Source organism: Pseudonaja textilis, chromosome 14, assembly GCF_049901715.1.
Source record: "Pseudonaja textilis isolate UNSWEBS1 chromosome 14, rPseTex1.2, whole genome shotgun sequence".
Classification (NCBI taxonomy): Eukaryota; Metazoa; Chordata; class Lepidosauria; order Squamata; family Elapidae; genus Pseudonaja; species Pseudonaja textilis.
The window spans coordinates 9,893,363-9,912,780 of record NC_142003.1 but is presented as its reverse complement, the minus strand read 5'-3'; the positions used below and the strand labels follow the sequence as shown (position 1 = coordinate 9,912,780).

The 19,418-nt window shown below is 43.2% G+C and overlaps 1 protein-coding gene across 3 annotated transcripts in view; it reads right to left on the bottom strand.

Moving 5' to 3' along the window:
* Positions 1 to 19,418, bottom strand: part of IFT38 (intraflagellar transport 38) — a 76,955-nt gene that overhangs the window by 43,084 nt on the left and 14,453 nt on the right. Inside the window, exon 1 of one of the 3 annotated variants that reach the window (XM_087912467.1) lies at positions 453 to 612. The exons of 1 other annotated variant lie outside the window; for it this stretch is intronic. In XM_087912467.1, coding sequence (XP_087768593.1) covers positions 453 to 474 — 22 coding nt within the window. In that variant the 5' untranslated portion in view covers positions 475 to 612. Of the gene's footprint in view, positions 1 to 452; positions 613 to 19,418 lie in introns of those variants that run through there. One more of the 3 variants, XM_026704147.2, reaches the window with a different exon arrangement.

Below are 19,418 nucleotides of genomic sequence, written 5' to 3'. Positions count from 1 at the left end.
GTTGTGCGAGGTGCAATACCATAAAGTAAACTAAACTAAACTTCATGTGTGTTAAAATTCTGACCCAGCACCACCCACCCTGGCTGGGAACCATGGGACTCCACATCACCTTTAAGTTTCTTGGTAAAAACAGCTTTTGTTCTTCTGAGTGCCTCTAGATGGCAGCGGTGAGCCGGGATTTGCCTGGCGCCTCTTTGCTGCCATCTGTGGTCGGGATGATTCTTGCAGGCCAGCTAATGCTAGCTCTCCTGGGACTCCTAGTACCTGCCAGGGTTGTTGTATGGATCAAAGCGGGCTATGGGGGTGTCACATACGCTGCCCTGAGCTCTTTGGTAATGGGGTGCGGGGATCACGGCGCCCCGGTCGGGTGATTGGATAATGGGATAAATTAGAGGAGGCTCGCTTGGGAGACTGCGTCGGACCGTCCCACCCCCTCGCCCCGTCCGACTCACTCCGAAGATCGCGGAAAGACATAACGACGTGCTGCAAATCCGTCGGCCGCCTCCGTCGGTCGGGTAAACTTCTTCCAGGCTTCGCGGCGGAGTAGGCCGCGCCGCTTACGTAGCCATGACAACGGGGCGACGGTGAGCGGCGGGGCTCAAGCGGAGCGGAAGGCGGAGCCGCGGCGTCGGAAGGCGGAGCCGGCGGGGAAGCGAACGGGAGGCGAGGAAGGAGGCGGGGCTGGCTGGAGTTGGATCTGCGCTGCCCGGCCGTTTCATGGGAGCGTTTTAAACACGCGCAGAAAAGCAAAGTGGCAAAAATAAAAATAAATAAAATAAAACGAAATAGAAAAGACTTTGGAATATGAAGGCAGTCACCCGAAATAGCATTCCTCCTGAGATTAGGGTGGCTTTTCACGCAAAGACGTGTCACTGGGCTTCGTTGAAATCCATTTGGTTGACTTGAAAATAGAATTAGAATTAGAATAGAGAATAGAATACAATAGTATTCAGATTAGGATTCAGCATAGGATTCAGAATAGAATAAAATAGAATAGGATTCAGAATAGAATAGGATTCAGAATAGAATAGAACAGGATTCAGAATAGAATAGGATTCAGAATAGAATAGGATTCAGAATAGGATTCAGAATAGAATAGGATTCAGAATAGGATTCAGAATAGGATTCAGAATGGAATAGGATTCGGAATACAATAGAATATTAAGACAACATTAAAATAATATTGAGATAAGTTGGGTTCCTCTCACGCAGGTTGAGGTTGTTTGCATTGTGATTTCAAAGAGCTGCTCCGGTTCTATAGATGAATGAATAGATCAAAAGGCCTGACCCTGGTTAGTTTCTGAGCTCAGAAAATGTCCCACCTTTCATTTCAGCACTGGAAAGTGGACAGCGCCAGTTTCACTGCCAGGCATCCATTTTGTAACTTTTAGCGCTAGTTTCACTGCTGGGCATCCATTTTGTAACTTTTAGCGCCAGTTTCACTGCTGGGCATCCATTTTCTAACTTTAAAAAAAGGTGCCTTTTTTTTTCCAAGAGGCAACTGTACTTTCTGTTTTTTTCTTTGAAGACGTTTTGTTTCTCATTCAAGAAGCAAAAGAGAGCTGAAGAAGCTTCTTGGATGAGAAGCAAAACGTCTTCAAAGAAAAAAAAACCAGAAAGTCCAGTTGCCTCTTGAAAAAAAAGCACCTTTGGGACAACCATGACCTGGATGGCTGAGAATCTCCATAGACATCCATTTTCTAGTTCCTCCGGAAAGTTCCCAGTGCCCAAGGCCAGCTCCTGGAAGCAACATCTGGATTCTGCCCAATGCTAGAACCAGTCTTAACATTTATTATTTATTCATTTCAAATATAGTAAAAAGTAAAAAAAAAATTTTTTTTAAATTGCAAAAGCAGTAAAACCAGTCAAATAATTAAAAGCATCCAATTCGAAACACACAAGAGCAAGATGTTTAGCCCGTTAGCAATATAGCCAGGAAATGCGGCATTTCCTGCTGGCAGATCTGCAGCATGTCCATTTGCACAACTAACTCTGTATCTTTGAACACCAACGAAGTTTCCAGAGGCAGGACTGCCATCTCTTAACAACAACACTGCTTCTTGTCAAAAGCCCATGAATCAATATTGGCTCAGAGGCTCTGGCGGCTGGTTGGCCTACCTTGTAAGAGCCACGGTAGTGCAGTGGTTAGAGTGCAGTACTGCAGGCTACCTCTGCTGCCTGCCGGCTGCCTTCAATTAGCCAGTTCAAATCTCACCAGGTTCCAGGTTGACTCAGCCTCTTCCATCCTTCCGAGGTGGATAAAATGAGGACCCTAAATTGTTGGGGGCAAGAGTCTGACTCTGTAAAACCACTTAGAGAGGGCTGTAAAACGCTATAAAGTATATTTAAGTGTAAGTGCTGTTGCTATTGTCTGGCTCTGTGTGCACCTACAAGGACTATCCTATTGCTATGGTTGCATCACATTTCACCCACCTTGTCTGGCCCTTTTCTTCTGGAAGTCAGGGGGTTATTTATCCCAGACTACAATTTTATTTTGCTCTTTTTTAAACACACACAAAAACATTTTTATTACTTAAAAAAAATGAAAGTCAAAGGAAAAAATCTACAATGGATAATCATAGATGAAGAACAGTAAAAGAATCTACTGTGCAACATGAATAAATTATGAGAAAGTTTTATATTATGATCCCCTCTCCCTTCCCTTTATTTCCCCAACTACTGACCACAGCCTAGATATATGCGATTTGTATTAAACATTAAATATTACTAATATCTGTTTGAATCCTTTCATTTATTACTTTTTTCTTAGTGTCATAGTATATTGCCAAACAGCTATGTTCCAAATATGTTTACTGAACGTGCTGTACAATGTGTTATGTACACATGATCCATTCTTGCTTCAATTTGATTAGGCTTTTCTTATGGATATTTATTATCAATTTTACCACTGTTGTATTGTCTTCAGTTTTGGTCTTCCAATCAAATAGTTTTTCTTTCATAGAAAGATAACTTTTCCAGCATTTATTGGTCTATTCTAGTAATTATTGACAGAGGCATATCCCATTTGGAAAAAAATACTGCAAGTTATAATTCAGAGACAATTGCTATAAAATATTTTGAAATGCTAATACAAAACCCAAATTACCTACTATGACATTCATACAAATTGTTATTGAAGGAGAACAATGAAGTGGAATTAATTAAAAATGCCATGATAAAGTGGATGTAAAACCAAAATAATTACAGTATAGCAATGGATAAAAAAAAACTATAGAAAAATCATTAAAATATACTGCATTTTAATGATTTTTCTATAATTCTTTTCCACTACTGCACTATAATTATTTTTGTTTTACATCCACTTTATCATGACATTTTAAATTTATTTCACTTCATTGTTCTCCTTCAGTAACAATTTGTATGTATTTCCTAGTAGGTGATCTGGGTTTTGTATAAACATTTCAAATGCTGTCTTATTTTCTATTTTTCATTCTTTTATTATGTTTAGAATGAAAATAATAGCCAAGTGCAATGGTATTTATACAATAGGAACTGGAAGCTATTAACACTGCAATGATTAAACTAAATTAAACCTTTCCATACAGAAAAATTTAAATTCTGTCATATTTCTCAAAATTCCTCCTTCTTTCTTGAGATCACTTTTTCTTCTTCCAGAAATTGATGGACACAAATGATCCAACTCCAATCCATCCTTGAATCTGTTGACCCTTATCTGGTGACAATTTAGTATTGAAGTTTAGTTGACTATATTCTTGTGTATAGACCTGAACAAATCTTCTATGCTGCTACATAAGAGCCATGGTGGTGCAGTGGTTAGAATGCAGTATTACAGGCTACTTCTGCTGACTGCCAGCAGTTCGGCAGTTCAATATTCACCAGTTCAAAGTTGACTCTGCCTTCCATCCTTCTGAGGTCATTAAAATGAGGGCCTAGATGGTTGGGGGCCATAGGCTGACTCTGTAAACCGCTTAGAGAGGCTTGTAAAGCACTGTGAAGCAGTGTATAAATCTACTTGCTACGTGCTATTAAGTCTACGACCTTGATGGATAGTCCTGATCCTTTGCACCTGACAGTTTGTGTACTGAATCTTGGTTAACTCTATCACCCTATGTGTTTACATGGTTGTCTTTGACTTATGTCTAGTTGCTTAGCAACCATTCAAAGTTGTAGTGGACTTTCCTGGCAGTACTTGCAGCCTGGTTCTGAAGTTCCAACAGCCACCACCTGAAAGGGACCAATAACTAGGAACAGGAGTTGAGTTCAAAGCACTAAAAGTTTATTACATACTACCTATACACCAGAATCTGATCTATTAATGGTCAAGGCAATTTGGTGCTAGATAGGAGTCAATGAAATTCAGGAGGGGGGGGGGGTTGACCTAGGTCTCTTATGGGAGCTGAGCAATTCCAAGCTGAGGATATGTTTGACCCCTCCCTCCAGCTCAGCCTGGTCATCTCCTTATATCACCATCACCCTGTATATTGGTCCCTTGGCAACTACCGCAACCCACACATATAGCATTTATTACACATCTCATGTTCACGTAACTGTATTGTATGACATTTTTGCCAAAAACTAGCATTTACTTCCTGGTTTGGGCAAACTCAGCCTGTAGCAAACCATTGGTTCGCTTAATAACCATGCTATTCACTTAATGACTGCTGCAAAAAGCTTTCCAAATTGGGTCAGTCCCAGGGGTGATCCATTTTACAACCATCATGAGTTATGACCAGAATGGATAGGCTCCATTCTGGTCATAAGTACAGGACTATTCCTTTTTGACTATAGTTCTCCCTGGAAGAAAAAAAACTTTGACCTTGAAGCTAATAATTCAATCCCCTGACTTATTCAAGTTTTTAAAAGTTTATGCATTTCCCATTTTATTGTTTATTTGGGTTCCTTGCACAGCTAGCCAGATGTTCAAACATTAGTTATTTATTTCCACCGTCAACCAAATCTTTCCAGCTCCAGCAGTGACAAATCACCCTTCACAGACTTCAAAAGTGCCCTTTTTCTGCCCAAACTAGCTCCTTCTGTGATTCTTCACAGCAGCCAATTTTTTTTTCTTTCGGGGCTTCAACTTCACACTTTCCCAGCACAAAGAAACATTGTTAAGGCTTTTGAGTGGGTAGAGGACATAACAAGGTTTCAAGACCCTGCTGGTTGCTGTGGTGTTATTATTATTTTTTTTTTTTGAAGAAGGTGTGACAAGTGTAATTGCCACTTGAAAGAGAAGGAAAAGCTTGTCGCGCCAACACAAAAGTGCAAAATAGCCATGCAACAATTTCACTTCCTTTCCTAAATGTTGAACGTTGGCAAGGAAGTATATATAAAATAACAGAGACAGTCCTTTCTTTCTTCCTCCCCTCCATTAGAGAAATTATGGTCCAGAGCCCTTCCCTATAAATAATAATAAAGAGAGAGGCTCATACTGTATCGAATTATACTCAGCCCTGGGATAGATGCATGCGCTGAAGGAACATTCTTAAATAACTAGATTCCTATCATATTTCTGTGGATTTGCATGACAAAGAAATGACATTTTCTCCCAACTAGGATTCAATCTGTTAACTGAAAGGACTGTGGAAGGTAAAGCCTTGTGTCTTTCAGGCTCATGATGGCATTATATTGCATTATAATGACACACCATCTGCTCTAACGGTAAACAGGAGGCTGATTAAATACACACGTAGGTGCTGCCAGAACTGGGATGCAAGATCTAGGCTGCGAATACATCCGAAGTGGTGTGTAGGAATGGGTTTAGGAGACAGGAAAAACAGCTACCTGCTTTATGCATAAAGGCCAGTTGGGTCAATCACCAGGAGGTGGTGAATTCTAGTCCTGCCTTACCCATGAAAGCTAGCTCGGTGACTTTGGGCCAATCATCAGGAGACTGGGAGATCTAGTTCCATCTTAGGCAAGGAAGCCAACTGAGTGACTTTGGCCCAATCACTAGGAGACAGTGAATTCTAGCCCTAGCTTAGACTTGAGTCTAAGCAATGCCTTTATTTTTCATTACTGTTGCAAGTAACGAAAACTAAATGAGCCCATCAGGACAGACCACTGGAGATTTTGCTTAAGCCCCCTAAACCTTGGAAATCATTTCTAATACTTACAAATTCACCAAGGCCAGCAGGTTTAACTAATAGAATTTGTGCGTGTTAAAGGAGTCAGCTAGGACAGAAGCAATTGGAAATGCAAAATCCAGAGAAGATTAGTACGAGGAAATAATAACCTCTGGGGGTTGGAAACAGCTACTCAAAGGCACGGGGTAAATTGAACAAGAAAAAACACATTTTCTCCACCTTCCACCTGTTAATATCCTGGGGCAGAAAAGGGCAGGGGGTGGACTGTTTTCCCTACGAGGAATGGATAGAATATGCGTGTCTTTTTAATTTAAAAATAAAAGCAACCGAAGAATGAAATAGGAAGGAGAAGTACAGCTTTATACTTCTCCAAAAGTTTTTAAATCCTCCAAAGTAGGGGATTTGTTTTTTTCCTTTGCTCCAAACAAAGTTCATTGCAAACAAAGCAAGCATCACAAACGAATTACAATATTCAACAGCCATATCTCTGGGTTATCATTATAAGTCATAAAGAGAGTAAAAGGTACGAAAACTTGCAAAGAAAAATGCTCAAAAGTTTTCCATGGTGCCCGGAAAACTTCAGTAACAGAATGTTTATATATATATACAGTATATAAACAGGGATAGCTGATAGACTGCACTGCCCCAGGCACAAGGATTGGTGGGTGGCTTGGGCATTTTCAACGAGGGAAATCAGTGGAAGAAGAAAACATTCAATAACACTAGTTTTATAAGCTGTTTAAAAAGAACGACCTTTAGCAGATCAAAGATAGCGCTTCGAGACACTTTGTTCCCTGCTGAGCAGAATTTAGTTTCTCTTTGTGCCGACAGCCTCTCCAATCAAAATTGATCACTGAGGCACCATCCCCAAAAAACACAACACACGTGAGTGGAGCCGAACTGGAAAACTGTATCACATCTCCACCATTGTCCACTTCCATCCATTGTCCTCCTGCAGGACCCTGCTGGCCAAAATGGGGCAGGGGTGGCCCCTGCACGGCCCATTTTCACTGGCAGAGGCACCAAGGGCTAGTCCTTTGCTATTTCCACTCCAAGCCCATGGGCTGGATCCAGCCCAATGTCAATTCATAAAATATTTCTCTAGTCTTTTAAGAGTTGCCAGCAGAAAGGGGTGTGTGTGGGAAAGTAGTGCATACCTTAAATGTTTTCATAGATAATTTCTAGGAGACTGAAGTTTCTGGCATGCAAAATTCTAACTGGGGAGCATGATTGATGACTCTTGGCTATGAATGTGTCCCATTGGAGAATATGAATTATGATACACCCAGGGGGTGGTGGTGGTGGTGGAGGGAAGACTAGGGTCAAGGGTGAAATGAATGGCGTTGTAGCACTGGCATGTTCACTCCTAATAAATCTTCTTTAAGCTCTGAAAATCTGGCTAGAGACTCATGAATTAAATAGGGGTGAATACCAGAGCCCTGACACCCATTGGTCTTGAGTTTGACAACCCTGCCCTAACAGAGGGGAGGTCGAACCAAGGAGGCTCATGGCCAGGGGTGGGCTGCTGGGGGTTCGCAGGGGTTTAGGAGAGCCTCCAGCTAAGGTTCTGTGCAGTTTGGAGAACCCCCAAATCCCACTCCTGGCTGGTCCCACCCACCTCACCTCTCTCCTCCCAGGAGTCACCACGTGGGCCATTTTGGATGCAGGTAAGTGCAGGGTGTTTGCGGAGGCTCAGAGAGGGCGAAAAACAGGACTCCTGGGCGATTCTGGCTTCCAGGGAGACTGGGGAGCCCGTTTTTGCCCTCCCAAAGGCTCGAAGAAAACCTCTGGAGTCCGGGGAAAACAAAAACATCCCCCCTCCCCCCGCCATGATGCAGGAGGCCACACTCACCCAACAACCAGGCAGAGAACCCTTTGCTAAAATTTTTGAAGGCCACCTCTGCTCCTGGCTATAATCTATGGCTATAAATCTATGGTCATCTCATTGATCCAGGCAGGTCCACTTAGGCAAGCAACATTCAATAGAGGTTTTCAGTGATTAAATGGTTCCATTTAATTATTTCTTAATCAAATGAGGACATCAATTCATCAAGCAGCAGGCAAAGTAATGACCAGGCTGCAACTCTGGGTGCAAGATATTAATTAGATGCCAGTCCTACACCTTTAGAGGATGAAGGGTTGGAGATGGGATGGGCCATTTTTTTTCCCCTTGGCAGCCCTTCCTAAAAATGCCAAGCATTGCCGATTTTGCAGCATGGTGCAAAAACCAACACAAATCATAAAAATAACCTGCCTTCCATCGAGGACCTGTATACTGCACGAGTCAAAACGAGGGCTGTGAAAATATCTAGAGAGCCCTCACATCCTGGACATAAATGGTTTCAACTCCTTCCCTCAAAACGAGGCTATAGGGCACTGCACACCAACTAGACACAAGGACAGTTTTTTCCCACATGCCATCCCTCTGCTGAACAACTCATTCCCTCAACACAGTTAAATTATTTACTATGTCTGTATTATTATTATTATTATTATTATTATTATTATTATTATTATTATTATTCTCATCCTTCCTATTACCTATCTCCTTTTACTTATGACTATAACCTTGTTGCTTATATCTTTATGATCTATATTGTTTTAATTAGTTTTCTAGTATGATTTGATTGCTTATTTAGTATCCTGTGACTATCACTAAGTGTTGTATTTTGTGATTCTTGATGAATGTATTTTTTATGTATGCTGAGAGCGCATGCACCGAAGACAAATTCCTTGTGTGTCCAATCACACTTGCCCAATAAAGTGTTCTATTCTATTCTATTCTATTCTATTCTATTCTATTCTATTCTATTCTATTCTATTCTATTCTATTCTATTCCATTCCATTCCATTCTGGGAGTTAAAAGTCAACATGTTTTTAAGTGGCCATGTTTGAGAAAGTGAATCCATACCCACAGTTATCCTTCGACTCTATATATCTCTGCAGCTGTATTTCGTGATTGTTTCACACAAAAAGTAAAAGCTGAAAGGCATTGGCTGATTCCCCTGACCATCTCTATTTACTCAACCTTTGGCTAGCTAAGGAATTGTGATGGATGAAGCAATTTTACCTTCTGGCAGTTCTGCTCATATAATATATAGGTTGTTGCCCTTTTATTGGACGTGTTCCTCCCTTAGCTTCCGTTTGGTCTCCCGGATTCTGCCGAGCTTTCAAAACAGAGAGATAATAACATCTTCCTCTGATGTCAACAAAAGCCATTTGTGTCAATCGCACAACCAAATAACTATATTAAAGTGGAAGGAACCTGTGTGTTGCGTGGCTCAGAAGGAGGGCTGAGAAGATACCTACAGACCCCTCACATCCTGGACATAAACTGTTTCAACTCCTCACCTCGGATGGCGCTACAGGGCATTGCATGCCAAAACAACAGGACCCAAAGACAGTTTCCACCCCCCTCCTGCCATCATCACACTTCTGAGCATCTAATTCTCACAGAACTGTCATGTCCAAGTATATCTACCCATGCTGTATGGCTGCAGTATTATTATCCTCCACATCTTCTCTACTACTCCCTCTTATTGGTATAGTTATTATGAGTATTATCACTCTGTTGCTTTGAATGCACATTGAGAACTTCTACACGGGACACAAATTCGCCACCTCAAAAGCAGGGGTGGGATTCAAATTTTGTAACAATCGGTTCTGTGGGCGTGGCTAGGGGGGCATGGCCATGTGACTGGTGGGCGTGGCTTTTTTTTTTGCAGCACACCCATCCCCATTTTTTGGGCCTTCTGGGCTTCAGGGAAGCTTCCTGGGTGAAGCATTAAGTAACTAAGGGGAACCCCAGAACAGCTGATCATTGGAACAGCTGATCATCGGGAGAGGGGGAAAGAAATACCGTAAGGAGTGACTGGATGGGGAAGAATGCAGTCAGCAATGTCAGGCATGCACGTAACGTTACGTATGCGCAAGAAGGACTGACTGGGTGGGGCAGGGCCAGCCAGGGGCACAATTTTTCGGTTCTCCAAACTGCACAGGATCATAACAACCGGTTCTATAGAATCGGTCTGAACTGGTAGAATCCCACCCCTGATCAAAAGCCAACAAGGAAGGCTTGTTTGTAAATAGAATAAGGCTCTCTCAATGATTTTAAAAGAAAGTTTTTAAAAAAACTGAAAAGAAACATGGAAGATTTTTATCAGTTGACAAGATGAATTTGAATAAGAATAATAACTTTATTGACTTTATTGTTAATAACTATTTGGTTTTTTACTTAAAGACAGTAATAAGTAAAATATGAAATATGATTAAAGTGAAAGACAACTGATAGGTAGGTAATGTTTGTTAAAAGAAATAGAAATGTAAAAGATTGTTATTAATATTAATGGCAGAACGGTACTTGAATAGAATAACTATTCCATTTATTATAGTCATACACACACACACACACACACACACACACACACACACACACACACATATATATATATATATATATATATATATATATATATATATATATATATAGATCTTTGTTGTTGGGTTTTCTCTCGCGAAGATTTGAGTATCTAGGCAGCGTTTTGATGAAGTCTCATTCATCATCTTCAGGCTTCTGTCTTCGGCTCTTGCTTCTCAGAGTGAAGCAAGAGCCAAGACAGAAGCCTGAAGATGATGAATGAGACTTCATCAAAACGTTGCCTAGATACTTCGAATCTTACGTGGGAGAAAACCCGAACAACCAAAGATCCACATACAAATACCAGAGAACCTCAGAAAACAAATATATATATATATAACTAAGACTAACCTGAGCACAACCAAGCCCCCACCTGAACAGAACACGCCTCCAACCAATCAGAACACAGCTAACCCCCAACCAATCAGAACACAGCCAAAACCCCTACCAATGAGAACACACCCCACCCAATCAGAACACAGCCAAGCCCCCACCCAATCAAGTCCCACCCCACTGGCAGTTAAAAGGAGGAAGCAGCTGCAATCTCACATTACTCTGAGAAGCACAGAGCCGGAGACAGAAGCCTGAAGATGATGAATGAGACTTCATCGAAACGTTGCCTAGATACTTCGAATCTTACGCGGGAGAAAACCCAACAACCAAAGATCCACATACAAATACCCAGAACCTCAGAAAACAAATACTGCACCTCTACGGGAGGAAACCCACCATCTGACCAGGACTTATGAAAAACTTGAAGTCCAAAGAGCCTCCATTTTATGTGACCTTGCATTCTTATGCAACTGCCGAGATCAAAATTTAATTCCCACAAGCTTCCAATTGAAATTCCACACCAACACAGCAGCCACCAAACGCATCCTAAAAAGAACAGAACTGGCCCTAATTAGAAATGAACTTCACACAAAAAGGTTTCTCCTAGACCAAATCAACAAAGATCTCCTCACACTCCACCTCAGACTCAGCAACAAGATTCACCCTCTACTTTGGGACAAATCCAAACAACTCGCTGTCTGGAGAGCCGAAACACAGACCACCCTCAAGACAGACACACACACCAACAAACTCAGGAAACTACAACAACGCCAGAAACCAACTCCTCCCCCCCCCACAGCCACACATGAAACAAACAGTGCACAACATCTCAGACAAGATACTCACTGAAGCTGAAACCAAGGTCCTTTCAAAAGGATTCAACTTTGCTGTCGCTCCCAAACACATCCCCACAGAAACCATCATATGCGGAGTTGAAACCAGTCTGACCAAAACCAACCCTGATGATGCTAACAAAATCAGACTTGAAATCACCAACATCCTCTGCACTAGCAAACCACCCAAAAGCAACTTATCCAAAGAAGAACAAACTGCACTACTTAACCTGAAAGAAGACACCAGCATAATAATTCTACCAGCAGACAAGGGCAATGCGACAGTGGTTATGAACACATCTGACTACCAAACCAAGTTAACCAACCTACTCCAAGACCCCGCATACAAACCCCTAAAGACAGACCCCACCACCTACCTAGAAAAACTACCAAATCCAAAATAAAAGCCTCCCCATCAGTGAAGAAATCCAGCAACGAATCATACCCAGAGAAAAATCATCCAGATGCCCCAAGCTTTATGGTCTCCCCAAAATACACAAAGAAGGAACCCCACTCAGACCAATAGTCAGCTCCATAGGCTCACCTCTACAAAACCTAGCCAAATTTCTCGCCAAACAACTACAACCTTATGCAGAATCCATCAACTCACACGTAAGAAACTCATTCCAATTCATCGAGATCATAAAGAAACAAAACTTACAACCTAGCGACCTACTAGTAAGCTTCGATGTCATATCCCTCTTCACCCAAGTGCCAATAAAAGAAGCCTTGACAGCCATCCAAAACAAATACAACCCCCCAAGCACATCCTAGATCTAACCAACCACTGCCTATCCAATACATACTTCACCTACAATGGACAAAAATACAAACAAATAGAAGGAGCACCCATGGGATCACCCCTCTCACCTGTCATCGCAAACCTCTACATGGAACACTTTGAAACACAAGCTCTAGAAAAATACGACCACAAACCCAAACTCTGGCTCAGATACGTAGATGACACCTTCATAATCTGGCCACATGGGAAAGAAAAACTGAACAACTTCCTCACACACCTCAACAGCCTACACCCCAAAATACAATTCACCATGGAAACAGAAGCCAACAACCAACTTCCCTTCCTAGATGTCTTGGTATACAAAAGATCCAATGGCTCCCTAGGACACACCATCTACCAGAAGAAAACACATACTAACCGCTATCTACATGCACTCTCACACCACCACCCAGCACAGATCAATTCCGTAGCCAAGACACTCATCTCCAGAACAAAATGCTTAGCCGATGAACAACACCAAAAAACCGAACTACACACTCTCACCAACGTACTTGCAGCCAATGGATTCCAAAGAAAGAAGATTACCCACCTAATCCAAAAAGAAACCCCAACCAAAATCCAAGACAGAGAACAAGAAAACGGCAAAGCCCTCCTCCCATATATAAAAGGCACTACAGACAAAATTAGCAAGATCCTCCAAAAACACAACATCAAAACAGCATTCTGCACAAACAGAAAAATATCCACCATCCTAAGAAACCCCAAAGACAAAATCGAATTAGAAAACCAAGGAGCATATGAAATCCCCTGCACTGCCTGCCCTACCACATACATTGGACAAACTAACAGAAGAATAAGTGCACGCATTGAAGAACATAAGAACTCAATCAAAAAAAGAAGAAGAAACGACCTCTTCCCTGGTCCAACACCTCAAAGCCACAGGACATGAAATTGATTTTAAAAATACCAGAACTATCGCCAAAACCGAACACTTCAACAGCAGAATAATCAGAGAAGCCATAGAGATAGAAAACGCCCACACAGCATGAACAAACGAGATGACACCTCCGCCTTCCAGCCATTTGGAAACCCGCCCTCATGAACAGGCAGTACCTAACATGAAGAAGGACACCAGACCCACACCCATGAGAGCCACACAAGATGCCACCACCACACTTCCATGTAGAAAACAGACTCCCACCCACTCAGAAGATGAGACACGACCATGGACCAGAAGCTGCACGGCAGCTGCATCACTACCCACTTCAAACCCCTCCGAGCCATACATGAAGCAAACCGACACCCACTATGAAGATGCAGAAGGACCACGAACTCGAAGCCAAACAGCAAGATCACAACTCACCAGCTCAAATCCCCCAGCAACTAAGACTAACCTGAGCACAACCAAGCCCCCACCTGAACAGAACACGCCTCCAACCAATCAGAACACGGCTAACCCCCAACCAATCAGAACACAGCCAAACCCCTACCAATGAGAACACACCCCACCCAATCAGAACACAGCCAAGCCCCCACCCAATCAAGTCCCACCCCACTGGCAGTTAAAGGAGGAAGCAGCTGCAATCTCACATTACTCTGAGAAGCACAGAGCCGGAGACAGAAGCCTGAAGATGATGAATGAGACTTCATCAAACGCGTTGCCTAGATACTTGAATCTTACGCGGGAGAAAACCCGAACAACCAAAGATCCACATACAAATACCCTGAGAACCTCAGAAAAATATATATATATATATATATATATATATATATGGATCTTTGGTTGTTCGGGTTTTCTCCGCGTAAGATTCAAGTATATAGGCAACGTTTCGATGAAGTCTCATTCATCATCTTCAGGCTTTTGTCTACAGCTCTGTGCTTCTCAGAGTAATGGAGATTGCAGCTGCTTCCTCCTTTTAACTGCCAATGGGGGTGGGACTTGATTGGGTGGGGCTTGGCTGTGTTCTGATTGGGTGGGGGTGTGTTCTCATTGGTAGGGGTTTGGCTGTGTTCTGATTGGTTGGGGGTTAGCCGTGTTCTGATTGGTTGGAGGCGTGTTCTGTTCAGGTGGGGCTTGGTTGTGCTCAGGTTAGTCTTAGTTGCTGGGGGATTTGAGCTGGAGAGTTGTGATTTTGCTGTTTGGCTTCTAGTTCGTGGTCCTGCTGCATCTTCATAGTGGGTGTCGGTTTGCTTCATGTATGGCTCAGAGGGGTTTGAAGTGGGTAGTGATGCAGCTGCAGTGCAGCTTCTGGTCCATGGTCGTTTCTCATTTTCTGAATGGGTGGGAGTCTGTTTTCTACATGGAAGTGTGGTGGTGGCATCTTGTGTGGCTCTCATGGGTGTGGGTCCGGTGTCCTTTTCATGTTAGGTACTGTCTGTTCATGAGGGCGGGTTTCCAAATGGCTGGAAGGCGGGAGGTGTCATCTCGTTTGTTCATGCTGTGTGGCGTTTTCTATCTCTATGGCTTCTCTGATTATTCTGCTGTTGAAGTGAGAACCTCAGAAAACATATATATATATATATATATATATATATATATATATATATATATATATATATATATATATATTCTTAAGTTTTCGTGGGTACTCACATGTATGGTATTCATCTTTGTTCGGGTATTTGCCCACATCATTGTAGTTGTGCTTTTAAAGTTGTAGCAACGTTTCGGCAGAATCTCATCTGCCATCATCAGGCTTCTGTATTGTGTTCATCTATGAGTCAGACTTTCACAGCCGTTTGTGTGAAACGGCTGTGAAAGTCTGACTCACAGACGAACACAATACAGAAGATGATGGCTATATATATACTTTTTTCTTTTAAGAATTTAGTGCGTATTTTTAAGGGAATGTACCAAGCAGAATTCGATTGAAAATAGGTATGTGTTATAAAATAGAGGTTAGAAAATGAATGTTATAACTGTAAAGATGTAACTTTAATTTTTAAACAAGATTTGAAAAAAGATACAAAGGTGTTACACTCCAGTCTAGTAATTACAGGGGAAAATTTGTTTTATGAGAAAAGATAATATGAAATTGTAAACAGGACAGACAAAAGTATAAAAACATTGATTAGAAAGATTTTAAAAATTAGAAAAAGATATGTAAGTGAATTAAGAAAGGAATGAGATAATTTAAAATAAGGCTATAGGAAGTTAAAAAAAAGAGAAAAGCTATTGAAAAAATTGTGAAAATAGTTATAAGATATGGATTAGAATGTATAAGATAAATATGTACTGAGTTTATGTCTGTATGGAGAAGTGATAACCCAGGGCCATGCTGTTCTCCAAAAAAGATATTTTATTTGTATTTGTATGTTTTGTGAAAACTTAAATAAAACTTTTATTTAAAAAAAAAGCCAACAAGGAAGGCAGTGGACAGCAGAAAGGAACAGCAGAAGGAGAGGAAAAAAAAACACATCTGCCATTTGTCAACCTGCAAAAAACAACTTCCACTGAAGCCATGCTTATTTCTACTTCGTTTCTTGGTTGTCATTCAAGGGGGAGGAGGTAAGGAACCTAGGAACGTGGTGCTTCAGATGTCTAGTCATAATATCCACCAGCCGGGCGTGTGAACCAAGGTCATGTCAACGAACACCTGTCAAAGCCTGGCAGGAACCTACGGCTGGACTGATTGGCCCATGTGACCTGAGAGACCTAGGGGTTGGGTGGGAAAATCTTGTTCTTTTAACTATCCCTATGCACGGGAATAATTTAGAGCTAACTTCACCTTTCTAAGTGTTGTGGCCTGGCGGTGGCTGGCAGAGCCAGCAGCAGAGTTGGACAGTAGCGAAGAGGCTAGGGAGGAACCTGGGCCAGTCCTGGAGGCTGAGGAAGACTTGGATGAGGGCTCTTCATCAGGAGCAGAGGTGGGGCCAAGGCAGGCTGGCAGTCATCAGCTGCCTTCAGGCTCAGACAGCAGTGAGGCAGGGAAGCTTCTGGAATTGATTCCCAGTCTGTGCATGCACAGAGCTGCCAAAGGGAAGGCACAATTAATAACTCATGGTCAACTTCGGAGTGGACGATGAATGGCCCCTCCTGTGATGGCCCGGGGCGTGGCACAAAGGCAACACAGTCAGATAAGCAATAAGAGTTCCTTAATAGCTCCAACTTTGCCCCCAATGTCCAGGTTACCTTCTGGTTGGAGAAAAACTCGCCCAGGAACAGCCTTTGGCTGCAGAAAATTCAGTCCAAAACAAGGTATACACAAACTGTAACTTAAAGTCCAAACAAGCCATACTGAAGTAATTTGGCAGGGCAGGAGCAAGAATTTCAGACCTGAAAGCACAGCAAAACTCACACAATTGGGAAGATGCCAGGAACACCGATAAGCCACGATGATAAAAGATAAAGTCACATTTGCTCCCAACAGCCTACTGCACGCAGCTTGCCTTTTTTATACATTGTGTTCTGAGCTGCAGCTAATGAAGGGAATCAGGGCCCTTTCCTCCCCCGTAAGCCATGCAACTCATGTTGCTTTCTTCTCCATTCCTGCCTGCGTGCCCTAGGATGAAGAGGGGGTGAGCCTGGGTCTTCCTCTGAATTCCCTCCCCCTTGTTCTACCTCTCCCCTGCTCTGCCCAGCTGGACTTTGCCCTTCACCAGTTTCCTCCAGAGCCAACAGAGCCACACTCCCATTCTCTGTCAGCTGTTCAGCTTCCTCCTTGGATTTAGAATCTGACAGGGGCATGGCACCTCCCATCAAGATGAAAAGAGAAGCAAAAGGGGAGGGGGCTCTTGCAGGAAACAACTTGCTCGTTCCTTGTCCCAGCCTCGTGAGGATTTGTCGGTATAACCCAGCCCTTTCCTACCAGCACTGAGTGTGGAACTATTTACCGGGCAGCGTTCCAAGATTGATAAAGGTCTGAGCTCATTAGCATACCTTCGCAAGACTGTTTGCCAAGCTGTTGGCTGACTGTGAACGCAATAAATTCACATTAATGTAATAAAAGAGGTTTTTGCCAGGACTCAGAATTGACTTAGTACTTTTTGGGGAGGCCTAAGACAAAACACTAAGTGCCAATATGATGTACCTATTAAAAAGTTTCTTGAACCCGAACAAAGAGTCAAGAGTTCCTGATTTCCTGGAGTGCGTTACTCGGAACCATGACACCATTCTTATTGCCACCGTTTGGAAAGAGGTTTGGTGCTGAATCTTGCTTTGTTATGTGGGTGTCTTACTTTTTAATTGCTAATTGTTGCCTTGGGGATCCATCATTTCTTCCTGGAATGTGACATAACAATTTAGCCTGTCCTCCCTCCCAGATGTCTTCCAATAACTCTGCGATGGCATTTACAAATTAGAGGAGGCAGATTCTGGTCTGGATAGCAACCACGTGGGTGGCAGAGAAATGAGGAGGGTTTTTTTTTTCACAGGCTGGATAAAAGGAGATGAAATGTGTTCGCCTTCTCATCTCTTCGACAGCGGGCTCAAGAGAAGTATCCCCGCAGCCTCCAGAGAGGATATTAAAACTGTTATGTCCTGAGAACTCTAGGAGTTCTCACTCAGGTCCATTCACTTTGCGTGGGCGTTCTTCCTTTCCCTCATTGGTTGGTTCTCCCCAGCAGCCAGCTATAAAAGCAGGCTGCGGGGTCCAACCAGTTGCTGATTGCTGTGAGCCAGTTTCCAGGCGTGGCAAGCACGGTCAGCCCTTTATTGTTATAATAAAGTATTGTTGCACTCATGCTCTGGTTCAGCCTCTCTTTTCCCAAACTTAACACTGGCGACGAGGATGGGATGGCTACCAGAAGCACCATGCAACCGCTGAGTCACTAGCCGCCGATCCGCAGCCAGAGAGAGCGATCGGCCGGCGATTAGTAGCAAACACTGATCCGCAGCCAGAGAGAGCGGTCAGAATCGATAGTTAGAAGCGTCTGTAGCCGCTTGTTAGCCCAGCTACAGGGAAAGTGAAGCGCTGCGAGCCGCAGCCGCTCAGTATTAGGCGCGAAATTCAAACGGCTGCCATTTGAATTTCAAACCTAAAGGTACAGCACAGCGCTGTAGTCAAGTCACTGACACCCACACAGGCGCGAATCCAAACGCCGCCAACGGCTAACAGCCAAACGTGGTTAACCCAGAGAGAAAGAGAGGACTGCGAAAAGCCTCTCCGGAGCTGAAATCACTTGCCTGCCACAGGCACTAAAACATTGTCTGCTGCCCCAGAGAGATTTTTTCCCACAGGTAGTTCTACCGGTCCCAGCACCATGAATTCCAATCCAGTCTTCCCAGCGTTCAAACCAGATGAGGAGAAGTGGGAATCATATAAGAACCGCTTTAATCATTATATTGATGCAATCGGCCTGGCGGATGCGGTAGAGCATCGGAAAAAATCGTATTTCCTGATCTACTGTGGAGCCACCGTTTTCGATACTGCCACGGCCCTCGTGGCCCCTCGTGAGTTGAAAAACGTTCCGTGGTCTGAGTTACTTGAAATTCTCACTAACCACTATTCTCCCAGGCCCTCACAGATTGCCAGGAGATTCACCTTCCATATGAGGAAGCAATCGGACAAGGAGACCATCAATCAGTATATGGCCGCCCTCAGAACAGCAGCACTGCATTGTGGGTTTGGAACCTACCTGGAGGACATGCTCCTCGATCAATTAGTCTGCGGGGTCAAGGACCTCCACCTGCAAAGGCGCCTTCTCGCAAAAAGAGACCTCAACCTCGCACAAGCAGTCGAGGAGGCCTTGGCAGCTGAGCTGGCAGCGCACTCAGCCACCGAAATCCATGGACCAAGTGCCAAGTTGACATCACTTCCAGTCCACTCCGAGGAGGTGGTAGCAGAGGAAACCATCAGTGATGAAAACGACGTCCACCGCCTCTCCAACGACAGACGGCCGCAGGTAGGAGCCAAACAAGAAAACATCGGTCCACCCAAGCACATCACCCTGTGCCTAGCCTGTGGGGGATCTCATCAGAGGGCCACCTGCAAGTTTAAAGGAGCCACCTGCAATAACTGTCATAAAAGGGGACACATCGCGAGAGTCTGCCAAGCCCCTCAAAGCTCAGCACAAAGGCACCCCC